The sequence below is a fragment of the Chrysochloris asiatica genome, unplaced genomic scaffold (assembly GCF_000296735.1).
Source record: "Chrysochloris asiatica unplaced genomic scaffold, ChrAsi1.0 scaffold00034, whole genome shotgun sequence".
Classification (NCBI taxonomy): Eukaryota; Metazoa; Chordata; class Mammalia; order Afrosoricida; family Chrysochloridae; genus Chrysochloris; species Chrysochloris asiatica.
In genome coordinates, this window is record NW_006408552.1 from 15,641,647 (window position 1) to 15,654,573 (window position 12,927).

A 12,927-nucleotide genomic window follows, 5' to 3' on the forward strand; every position below is an offset into this window, starting at 1 on the left:
GTAAGAATGAAGGGGAACTGGGAAGAGGAGAAATCTACATGTGTCACTGAACTGGACATCACTGCCTGGAGCCTCCAGAGCAGTTGCCCTCTCGCATTTTTCCCTACTTCCCTGATAGCTGCTCATAGAGTTTGGGCACACAGTCATCCCATTTGGCTTGGTAACACGTGCCAGCAACTGGGGACCCGAGCTCGTACTTTTTGCGGAAAGTTGCCACCTTGAACTTGCCACGGTGATCTCCAGATCTATTGCTGAGAATGGGTTCATCACACTTCAATGGTCTGTCCTGCTCGTAGACCAGCCAGACATAACATAACGGTGGAGGCCTGTGCCCTTGGGAGGCCCGGAGCCCACATAATCCGAGAGGACTGTACCACTGCTGACGTTGTTGCCCTTTATGTTGACCACCAGAAAATGGTGCCACTTCCTGAATTTGGGGTCCTTCCTGCTGGGTGCATCTGGGTCTGTGAAGACCAAGGTGTAGAGTTTACCGGAATCTAGGCCATCCCATGTAATGCTGACAGGGCGATTCTTCACCTGGTTGGGCGTCAGCACTTTGCCTAGCTCGTCCACCTCCGCTCCGCCGTATTTGACCTGCAGCGGGTGCTGCGGCTGCTCATCCACTTCCTGCAGGCTCAAGGGCCCAGACTACTTGCTGAGGTCCACCCGCATCGTGGGGTCGAGTGGAGCAGACAGCCGGAAGTGCAGCAGCAACCCCACACTGCCCGGAGGTAAAGTGGCCCTTGTCTATGTCTTTTCATAACTTGATTGCTCTTTTCTTTTGATCGCTGAATAAAATTCTTTCATTTGTTTATCCATTTGCCTAATGAAGGACATGTTGGTGGTGATCTGACTCATAGCGATCCTGTTTCCAAGGAGGTGCTGCTGGGTTTAAACCACCAGCCTTGCAGTTAGCAGTCCAGAGCTTATCCTACAGTGCCATACCAGGATTCCTTGGTTGCTCCAAATTTTTGGTATTTCTGAATAAAGCCACTATAAATGCTAGTGTGCAGTTCTTTATGTGGATATGTGTTTTAAACTTATTTGGATAAATATCTAGGCTTTCTTTGTAAGAGACTGCCAGATGTCTTCCAATGTGGGGTAGGTACCATTTTGCATCCCCAGAACAGTGTTTTCAAAGTACCTGGTGAGTGTGTTAACACACCAGTGAGCATGTGACAGACATGGGTATATGGGTGGTCTTCCACACATAGTACCTTCCTCCAAACGTTCATCACAACTTTTTCTACTTGAGTCTTTTCACATTAGGTGGTACCTTCTGTGGAATCAAGTGACACAAAAGACATGGTTTGCACTATTTTTCCTTGCAAAACAAGATCATTTGCATTGGTTAGGGCATGGTGCTGCCTACTTTTCTGTCCCAAGCAAAAGCTAGTTTATTGGTGGTATTGATTCCAACCAGTTGAACCAGGTGAATAGGGTGGGTGGATGGGCATATGAGACTTAGTTATAAAACGGTCTTAGCTCAGTGTGTGTTTTGAAGAAAGAGGAAGGCGTTTTAGTTTCCATAGGGGCTTTGTCTCCATAAAAGAACAGGAAGACTATGGGTTGAGGGGAGTTAATTAAATTGTCAGTCTTTATCAGATGCTACTCTAGTCTCTCCTTGTTGGAATGTGTTCTGTGAACCCTTCGGGATGGGAACACACAGGGAGACTTGACACAATATTGTTAGTACCTGTCATAACTTGCATCTTTATCTTGTGTGTGTGCGTTGAGATGCAATGGAGTCCTTTGTTTGGAAGACCCATGGGGAAACTGCTTTGGGAGAGTAACCACTGAGATAGGAATCAGCATTTTAACACATTTTCAGATTGGATTTTCCGTAATAACGCTTGTCAGGGATCTGTAAGCATTGAATATTAGCACCCCTGAATAGCAGGGGACTTTTCAATCTCTCATCATCTAACTTATAAATCAGATTTTGTTGCCAGTAGTCATTGGGAAGCCACCTGCTGTCAGTGGGCCTCAGTTTCTACATCTGTAAACTGGGGATGATATGAGGCTAAGTCAGAGAGTATGAGGGGGCTTCAAAAAATTGGTGGAAAAATTCCATTATCTTAATTTCATGTTTTCCATGAACGTTTTGAAGCCCCCTCCATATTGCTACAAAAATCATAATAATGTTTATTAAACAAAAATATAAAACATGAAGCTATTGCTTCTTGACATAGTCGCCACCTAGGTCTCTACACTTCTGAAGGCACTGTTTCCATCTCTCGAACCCTTCCCCTGGGGTGGCACAGCAAGATAAGGACTGGACTTTGAACCACAAGGTTGGCAGTTCAAACCTACTAGTTGCTCCTTGGAAATCCTATACAGAGTTGCTATGAGTTAGAACTGACTTGATGGCTCATAACAAACAGAAACAAACTCGTCCCCAAAGAAATAATCTGCTCTGATTTATACCACATCAAAAGGGCAGTTTGGTTATCCTTGAGGGATTGAAATAATGTTCCTTTGAAATGTTCTTTGAGTTTTGGGGACAAAAGAAGTCTGAAGGGATATGATCAGGGCTGTAGGGTGGATGGGGTAAGGTTTCCCAATGAACTCCTCATGGGACAGACTTTGCTACCCTAGAAGAATATGCTGGGGGATTATCATGATGGAGAACAATTCCTTGGCACAACTGTCCTGGCCTTTTCCTCACCAATGCAATTTTCAGTTTGGTAAAACTTCTTAATAAGCACCTGTAATTATTCTGTATTTTTTGAGGAAAGATATGAAGATGACCCCTTTGGAGCCCCAAAACCATTGCCATATCCTTTTGAGCTGACCTCTCTGCATTGAATTGAACTGGCCCACAGATACCCTCGGAAGCCACTGCTTCTATTGGACCTTTGTTTGAAGACCCCTTAATGAGACTAGATAAATGTATTCCTGGGAGAATTGTCTGCAGCCACCCACTGATCACAGAGACATGTTTAAACACGTCTAGCTTGGAATTAACCCACACATGTATCACCTGGAGCTCTAGTAGTAGTACTTTTTGACTGAATGTCATAGCAACGGACCCAATTTAAGAGTGCTCGGAAAACCACCAAGGGGGATGAAATGCATTAGAACTCTCTGGAATCCCATTCTTCTTGGACATATGCTGTTTTCCTGAGGGAGGGGCCATTCTTTGTCTAAGATGATGCCCAACTTGTCTACTCCCGATCCTGCGAGGAGGGATAGAAAGCCACAGGAATTGATACTACCCAGTACAACCATTCACCACTCTTCTGTCAGTTTATCATACTGTGGTGCCTTGTGTGCTGCTGTGAAATATTTACAATAAAGATCAAAGGCCACATCCTTCAGTATGGATTGTACCTCAATGTAAAGAAAACGAAAATACTCACAATTGGACCAATAAATAACATATTGATAAATGCAGAAAAGATTGAAGTTATCAAAGACTTGCTTGGCCCTACAATCAAGACTTATGGAATCAACAGTCAAGAAATCAAATGATGGATTACAGTGGGCAAAGTCTGCTGAACAAGAGCAAAGACGTCAGTTTGAGACCTAAGGTGTGCCTGACCCAGTCACCTCATATGCACGTGAAAGTTGGACAATGAATAAGGAAGACTGTAGAAGAGTCAATGCATTTGAATGATGGTGTTGGAGAAGAATATTAGAAGTACCATGGCCTGCCAGAAGAACCAATGAATCTGTCATGGAATAAGTATAGCAGAATGCCCCTTAGCAGCCAGGTTGGTGAGACTTTGTCTTACCAATTTTGCGCATATTATCAGGAAGAATCAGTCCCTGGAAAAGGACAACATGGAGGGTCATTGAAAAAGAGGAAGACCCCCTCTCCCCCAATGAGATTAATTGACACAGTGGCAGTGCAATGGGCTCAAACTTGACAACAACTGTAAGGATGGTGGAGGACTGGGTGTTTTGTTCTGTGGTGAATCGGAACTGACTTCATGGCAATGAACAACCATAGGCTCCATCTCCACGTCCATCTCTCCTCGGGTCCTCTGTCCTGGGCTGCTTGGTGTATCAACACAGGAGGATGGAGTGGTGACTCCGCAGCAACAGGGGAAGGACACATGACACCCCTCTTGACCAACTCACCTGACCTTTCTGGATGTCCACTCTTGTAAGACACTCTGCCAGGGCTTTGATCCTGACTGTGCCCTTGAGAAACTTAGGCTCTGCCAGGGTTCTGACAGGGGGAGTAAACAGTGCTGAGTGTGGGCATCCCAGGGGCAGATTTTATGGATGGGAGATAGAAGTTGTGCAGAGGAGAATGGGCCAAATCTCTTTGGGGGAGTTAGCAAGGCTGGACTCTAACTAGGGGGATTGCTGTCTGAGTTGACCTTTGAAAGACAATAGGAGCCTGTTTCAGGAGCACAAGAGCACATGAGAAACAGGAAATTGCATACATTTCCCTCACTTGTTTGGAGGAACTTCAAGAATTTTGTAGTAAGAGTAACCATGGTTCACAGGATAATTAATCATAAATTAAGGCCAGTGGCTTCACTTGGAATTACTTAAAAAAAAAAAAAAGCTTTTAGGACTTCCTTTTTTCTTCTTCTAAGTTTTAAATTCACAACCTCTATATTTTAAACAACAGCTGCCACCTCCACAACCCAGCATTTGTAGGGATGATGAACAGGGCAATGTTGCTGTGTTCGGGTATACTTAGATAGCTGTGAGTCAAAGATGGCTTTTTAAAACCCAAACTAACAAAATATCCAGGGTAATATAGAAAGTTAATAGTTCCTTAGATTCACTTAGAATTTCTGATAAGAACCAATAACCTTTGGTTTTGCTGATAACGCTGAATTGTTTAGATATTGATTTCTCACAAAGTATGAACTTCAGGGGAGGTCAAGAGAGGGTGTTCTTCAACGCTCTGCCTAGTGCTCTGGGGGAGCCTGTACCTTGCACTTACACCTTCAGCGTCACGTGGCTGCTGCTTGGGCTCCACCCCTCTTCCCAGCAATATAAACAGGCCAGTGGCCTCTTGGATTTCCAGCTCTCCCTGGGGAGGAGCCTGTGCTGAGTGAGCAGAGCTCAGCACCACAGCTCCCAGTAAAACTCAAGAGACTCACGGACCAGGAAAGTAACCATGGAGCTGATTCCAAGTTTTTCCACGGAGACCTGGATTCTCCTGGCTACCAGCCTGGTGCTCTTCTATCTGTGAGTAGCTGCCCAGCTTCATCATAACACTAGACTTGGGGTTAATGTGTCTCTGGCCAATTTTCCCCAGCTGTTTTGAAGACATAAAAAAGAGACGGAAGAAGGGTATTGCTTAAGTGTTCGTGGTTACAAAACCGAAAGGGCTTATTAGTGATCTTACGCAGTCTATGAAGTTACTCCCTTCTTAAGCCCACTCCACCTCCCAAATTTAAATTTCTGTGGCAAGGAGTGTTTACTGATGTTCTTTGTTCATTGGGGATCGATGACCACTTTGGATCTAGAAGAATCACCCAGAATGCATCAGAGGAGATTTAAAAAAAAAAAAAAAATGGCCACTCAAATGGAAAATGTTTAGAGCCAAGAAGTTCCTCTACTTAGCGATGTGTGTGTGTGTGTGTGTTTTAGCTTCTTCCATTCCATGCCTTTAACTGGCTTGATACCTCATTTCTGTTTATTGTTGAACTTCACATGCTTTAAGGTTTTATTTTATTGTTCAGGAGATTTGGGACCAATACTGAATGACAGTTAACCTCTAAAGAAGAGGAAACGAGTTCTCATTTCAGCTGCCTGGGACATTGTGTATGATTGTTTATTCTGTGTTGTGCAATAACAGGAAAGTTCCTGGATTTTGGAAAGTCCCCTGTCTCTTAAGTGAATGCCATTTATTTGTAGTCATGTGGAACCATTGCTCTGTTCCTAAATTACTTCTACTGTACTAACCTTGTAGTACAAGCAGTTTGAATGGTTACCAACAGCCTCTTCAGAATCTTTCTTTCTTCTTTCTAGCTGGCCACCTCTCAGTAACACCAGAGTGGCTAGGCTTGTCTATATAGATATAGATACAGAGGTCAGAACACTGTGCTCATCCAAGGATTCTCTGAAGGCATATTCAAGAAGGACCAGATCCTAACACGGGGGAAGGGGACAGAGCATATAGTTAAGGGCAACATCAGACTTATGAACACGGCAGAGCAAAGTATAAGAAAGACATCCCTGCAGGGTCTTGTTAATTCTATATGAGAAACTGGGTGCAGTTACACAAAATCTTATCATGAGAACAGAAATATGTTTTCCTCCTTTTTACCTAGAATCATTGCCTTGTGCCATTAAGTTGATTCCAACTTGTAGCGATCCCATGCGTTACAGGGTGGAACTGCTCCACAGCGTTTTCTTGGAGGTCATCTGTATGGAAATAGTTTTTTTTTTTTCTGTGGTGCCATGTTATATTCAAATGGCCACTCTTTTGGCGACCAGCAAACTGTTTGCGCCACCTGTCTGTCTAGAATGTGGTTGTTATTGTTAGGTGCTGTTGAAGCAGTTCTGACTCATAGCAAACCTACGTACAACAGAACAAAACACTGCTTGGTCCTGTACCCTCCTCATAATTGTTACTAGACTTGAGCTCATTGTTGCGGCCACTGTGTCAGTCCATCTCATTGGAGATCTTCCTCTTTTTTGCTGATCCTCAACTTCACCAAGTATGATGTTCTCCAGGGACTGGTCCCTCCTGATAACATGTCCAAGGGATGTGAGAGGAAGTCTTGCTACATCTTCCTAGACAGATTTGTTCTTTTTCTAGCAGTTCATGGTCTATTCATATTCTTTGCCAATACCATAATTCAAATGTATCAATCCTTCTTCAATCTTCTTTACTCATTGTCTAGTTTTCACACACATATGAGGTGATTGAAAATACCATGATGTGGTTCAGGTCCACCTTAGTCCTCAAAGTGACATTTTTGCTTTTAAACTATATTGTTCTTGTGTTGTGAAATGCCTTCAAATTGGTTCCAACTCATAGTGATCCTGTAGTATAGGGTTTCTGAGGAGCTTTGAACCACTGACCTTGCAGTTCAAATGACTTTGTAGTCTGACACATTATCCCACAGCGCCACACCAGGACTCCTTAAACTATATTGAGAACCCTCAAATCCTGCGATAATCCATTTATGAAATAGACACAAGCAAAGACCCTAGAAGACCCCCAGCTTGAACCCTATCCAGGAACCCAGGGTTTGGGCATGTTTATCAAGCACACATGCTAGGGCTGGTATCAGCATCAGGATGCTCTTAGCTGCTTTTCATGATTAATTGTAACTTTTTTGTGGGAAAAGGAGACAATGGTAAAGTGTTATTGCTTTTGAAGTTGTTATTGTTGTTCATTGCCTACATGTCATTTTCTTAACACTGGCATTTATTTGGCAATGCTGGTGACGTGGCTTGTCTCTCTCTTTACAGATATGGAACCTATTCACATAGTGTTCTAAAGAAGCTTGGGATTCCGGGGCCCAAGCCTCTGCCTTTTTTGGGAACTGTCCTAGCCTACCGTAAGGTGAGTGTTGTAACTCCCCCTTTTTAATCGTATGCTTGCATATATCTACTCAGTTCCATCAATACAAATGCCCTTCCTTAGAAGGAAGTTTCTAGAACTTTCTGTGTTTACCTCATCCAGCACATTGGTTTAGATTCTCCATAAATTTCTATTGTTAAATGTTGAGGTTTTTGCCCCAGTCTGGCAGCTCGGTTCCCTGGCAGATTCAACATAAGACTGGATGCCTTAACACTGTGATCCTCATTAGGAAGGATATCTTTCTACTGGATGTTTCTTCCTAAGACAGTATATTGGTCCTTAGCATAAGGAGAAATGAACAAAAGGACTCTTGGTTGTTGTTTGTTGATCTTAAGTGTTGTGGAGTCGATTCTGACTCATAGTGACTCTGTACGAGTCAGCTGGTGGATTTGAACCTTCGACCTTGTGGTTAGTAATCCACTGCGTAGCCTATAGGACCACACCAGGACTCCAAGGAGTCTTGGTTATTGTTTGTTGTTGGCAAGTGCCATGATGGTGGTGGTGGTAGTTATGTGCTGTGGAAACAGGGTTTCTGAGGCTGTAAATCTTTACAGGAGCAGAAAGCCTCATCTTTCTCCCACGGAACAGCTGGTAGTTTCGAACTGCTGACCTTAAGGTTTGCAGCCCAATTCGTAACCACTACGCTACCAGAGCTCCTTCAAGTTCTGTGAAGTTGATTCTAATTCAGTGATTCTGTATGAGTACACTGATCAGTTTGAACTATTGACCTTGCAGTTAGCAGTCCAGTGTTTATTCTACATCACCACACCAGGACTCCAAGAAGTCTCTCTTATTGTTAAGTTCTCTTGAGTCAGTTATGACTCATAGTAACTGTATGAGCTGGCTAATGGGTTTGAACTGTCGACCTTGCAGTTAGTAGTCCACTGCTTACCCTACAGTGCCACACTAGGACTCCAGGGAGTCTTGGTGGTGGCTCATGAAACTGTGTACTGTAGATTCCAGCTGCTCCGTTTCTAGCTTGAGAAACCCTTTTATCGGTTCTCTTTTCTGGGTAGATTGTTTTTGAAAATATTTTTTTCATTGTATTGTTCCTCCTGGATAGACAATGAACTTCAGATTAGTCAGTAGCACAAGTGACGCACATCACAGTCTCTCAAGAACTGCTGAGTCCCCTGTAGTTATTTCTGGCTGCCCATGTTCTCCTTTGGAGCATCTTGTCTTTTCTTCTTTCTTTTCGTCCCATCAAAGGGACCACCTCCATGAGTGAGTAACAGCAGGGAGTGATATCACTGTGGTTGTCTATCAACTTGAGATATTTAACAACGAACTGAGTTTTGTTTTTTTAAAGCATGTTATTGTTCGGGCTGTGAACCATAAGGTCAGCGGTTCGAAACTACCAGCTGCTCCGCGGGAGAAAGATAAGGCTTTCTACTCCCGTAAAGATTTACACCCTCGGAAACCATGTTACAGGGTCGCTATGGGTCGGAACCGACTCGATGGCACTTAACAACAACAACAATTGTTGTTTGAGTTATTGAATTGCTTTAGAATGATAATGACCCTGTGTGACACAGTAAAGCTCCCCAGGGGACATGTACTCACTTTCTCCATGTGTCAGTTTCCTCGAATGCCCATTGAGGTGGGTCATTATTCAGTATGTGGTGAGATTTTAGAGACAATATAGACACAAGCAGAAACTCTTCAGGAAGACAAGCAGTTACTTTATTATTCATAGACAAGATTCTGTCATTCAGCATCTATAATCTTAGGAGAAAATTCAAGAGTTCTTTTAAGTTGTCCATTTGGGAATTGTTTTTGTTGTTAAGTGCCATTGAGTTGGTTCCGATCCATAGAGACCCCATGCAGAACAGAAGCCTGCGCCATCTTCACAATTGCTGCTGCACTTGAGCCCATTGTTGCTGCCACTGTGTTACTCCAGCTGGCTGGGGGTCCCCCTCTTTTTCTCTGACCCTCCACTTTACCAAGCATGATATCCTTCTCCAGGGACTGGTCCCTCATGACAACATGTCCAAAGTACGAGAGATGAAGTCTGGCCATCCTTGCATCTAAGGAGCATTCTGGCTGGACTTCTTTGATATTGGATCTGGGCCCACCCAACCCTTGTATGACCTCATGTTTTTGTTGTTGTCAGATTTGGTAGAGTCAGCTGTGACTCCTACTGACCTTATGCATAGCAGGATGAATTATGACTTCATGGTCTTTGATACGTTTGAGTCCATCGTTGGTATTCACAGAAAGCGAAGGTTCAGATTTCACCATTTCTTTGTGGGAGATACGATTCAAGTCATAATAGATAGCAAGCTTGATTTCATCTGATTTGAATCTTTTCTTTTACCCTAGAAAAGAGGTAAGGCTGAGCACATTTAAACCAATAATCTAATTTTATTTTGTTTCTCCTTGCAGGGTATGTGGAATTTTGACCTTGAATGTTCTAAAAAGTTTGGAAAGTTATGGGGGTGAGTATTCTGAGAACATTCATGGGATAAACTTGTGATGAAGCCCAGAGCCTGGTCTGAGGAGTCTTTCCTGTAAAGCTCTTGGAGACTTGTCCCTAAGGACCCTATATGTCTTCAGGTATCACAGTCTGAGTGAGACCTAGAAAACTTTCAGATAATCACTTTTCTCCAGACTTTTACAGATAGAGACTCCCAGTGTTACTTCCTGCTTAGTTTTTCCTTCCATTGTTGTTCAGAGTCATAGTGACCTTGCATAGAGTTTCCAAGGAATGCCTGGTGGGTTTGAACGACCCTTGTACTTGTAACTCCTTCTGTTGTTGTTGTTAAGTGCTGTCAAGTCTGTTTCGATTCATAACAACTCTGTATAGAGTGGCTGGTGAGCTTGAACCACCGACCTCACAGTTCAAACCGATCTTGCTGTACAGTGCATTAACCCAGAGTGCCACACCAGGACTCCTTCTGTGGCACCTTTTAATTGCACAAAAGTGAATTATTCCAAACCAGTCTGCTATTGTGTGCAGTCAAGCTGATGTCAACTCATAGCGAATCCATGTGACGGAGTAGAACTGCCTCAGAGCATTATCTAGACTGCCAGCTTTATGGAAGCATGTGGGTTTGAAATTGCCAACCTGATGGTCAGCAGCCAATCACCTAGCTTTTGCTCTAACAGGTCTCCTTCAAACCCTTCTAGTACGCATTAATCTTAATAGGCTTCATTCTAATAATTTATATCAGAAAATCAACACTAAATATACTCTGTACTTATATCTCTCGAGCTGCAGAATATTTTTGAAATACACAGTAGGGAGAACAATGACTCTCACCATGTCTTATATGTGACCACAGAGCCATTTGCGGTTCCTCTGTGAAGTGGAAAATTAGACAACTTTTGGAAAATCTTCCATCTTGTTCTAGCAAATGCAAATGCTTGGGTATAGAAAACAAAATTATTAAACTGTTATTGTGTATCGTCAAGCTGGTTCTGACTCATATCGACTCTATGTAAGGTGTCTGACTCATATCCACTCTGTGTAAGGTATCCGAGAGCAGCTGGTGAGCTTGAACTGCTGATCTTGTGGTTACTAGTCTAGTGTTGATTGTACAGGGTCATACAAGCTCTCAGTCCATTGATTTATTACCACAAATGGACATTCTAATGGTCAGGAGAGCAGACCCAATTTGAATATATCACACATAAAAACTCAGCACTGTGTGGCACATGTGTCAAAAGTGGAATTTACCTGCTGCTATGATGTCATCAACATGTAGCTGAGACCCAGTTGGGGTCCATATAAAAGAATAAGTGTGTGCAATGAAAAGTAATTAAAATGAATTATACATTTTCCTTTCTATTCCTTTTTGTCTTTTTATGTTTCTTTCCCTTTTTTCTAAACTTAATGCTACCAAAGAAGTCTCTTTAACAGGCAAAATAGTATGTTAAAAAATTATAATAATGTAAGAAAATGCTTTAAAATAGGGCAAAAATCATTCATAATTCTGGTAACCCCTTTTGAACATTCCAAGTCTTTTTCTATGTGCACATTCATTTTTACATGCTTGTGATTGGTAATGTCATACAATTCCATATGCATTATTTACGCTTAGACATATCTTCAAAATTATTATTTTAAATGTAAATAAACAAAAATGTGAACTTTAAATGATCTTAGGTTATTACTTGCCATATTTTTTCTTCTGGGAGCACAGTGGTTCTATAGGATAAGCATTGAACCGTGAACTACAAGGTTGGTGGTTTCAGCCCACAAGCTGCTCTGTGGGAGAAAGATAAAGTTTTCTACTCCCGAAAAGATTCATAGCTTTGGAAACCTATACAGGATTGCTATGAGTCGGAACCGACTTGATGGCGCTTAACAAGAAGTATGGTGCTGAAGGATAAGCACTGGACCGCAAGGTCAGTTTGAATTGCCAAGTTGGCTGTTCAAACTCAACAGCCACTCCTTGGAAACCCTATGCAGGGTCTCTGTGAGTAGGTACTGACTTGGTGGCACTTATCAAAAACAGCAACAATTTTTTCACTAACCTTGTCTTTAAAAAAAAAAAAGGTAATATTTTAAACATAAAAAATGGCAAAGGATGATACAGAAAATAGCCACGTGCCTACCATCTTTCGTGAACAGTTATTCCAATTTATTCCCCCCTAATGATTATCTCTTTTAAGAGCTAGTTTGTCTTTAAATAGCTCTTACCTGTTTGAACTACCTGACCCTTCATTTGACCAGAACTCCATTGGTCAAAATCTTGTTGTGTATCATATCTTAAGATGAACTAGAAAAAAATCTTGCTGTGTATTAGGTGCCTAGGAGCAAATGGCTCCAGTTGCAAAATTGAGTTTACTAAGATTAACCAGCTGTTTCCTGGCATAGGTTCTACGATGGTCGACAGCCTGTGATTGCCATCACAGATCCTAGTATGATCAAGACCGTAATGGTGAAAGAATGTTATTCCACCTTCACAAACCGGAGGGTAGGTGTTGATGTTTTTCATGAAAACTTTAATTTTTTTATTTGCCTTCTAAATTTGAAGTCATTATAAAGTCACAGGAAATTTGACACAACAACAATGACCAAAGCCCAAACATATACAGGAGAACCGTTCATCCATCTTCCCCCAAGGTTAACGTCTTGTCTAACTGCAATATGAAATCAAACGAGTAAATTTATGTTCTGGTACGTTTCACAGAGCTCATTTGGGTTTCGTGTGTGTGTGTGCAGCTCTGTTCCATCTTATGACACATGTGTATCTTCATAACAATCAAGACAGAGCGCTGCTCCCTCACTATGAGACTTCTCCCTCTTGCCTTTCTTTCATAGTCAAAATTTGTAGCTTGTCATTTCCTCTAATAGCATTTTCAGTAGGACAAACGCTATTTTACTTTTATGATCCCAATTTAAAAATGTTTAAAAATATTTTTCTGAAGACTGCATACCATTAGGTCCTGAAGATTTTCCTCTTGTCATTTTT

The 12,927-nt window shown here is 42.1% G+C and overlaps 1 protein-coding gene and 1 pseudogene across 1 annotated transcript in view; one reads left to right on the forward strand and one right to left on the reverse strand.

Annotated features, from left to right (window-relative positions):
* Positions 1-103: 103 nt before the first annotated feature.
* On the reverse strand, positions 104-672 carry LOC102818973 (annotated as a pseudogene).
* Positions 673-5,086: 4,414 nt separating this feature from the next.
* Positions 5,087-12,927, forward strand: part of LOC102819344 (cytochrome P450 3A8-like) — a 33,944-nt gene continuing 26,103 nt past the window's right edge. The window contains exons 1-4 of the mRNA XM_006859781.1: positions 5,087-5,157; positions 7,396-7,489; positions 9,893-9,945; positions 12,330-12,429. Of these exons, the coding sequence (XP_006859843.1) occupies positions 5,087-5,157; positions 7,396-7,489; positions 9,893-9,945; positions 12,330-12,429 (318 nt within the window). The remainder of the gene's footprint in view (positions 5,158-7,395; positions 7,490-9,892; positions 9,946-12,329; positions 12,430-12,927) is intronic.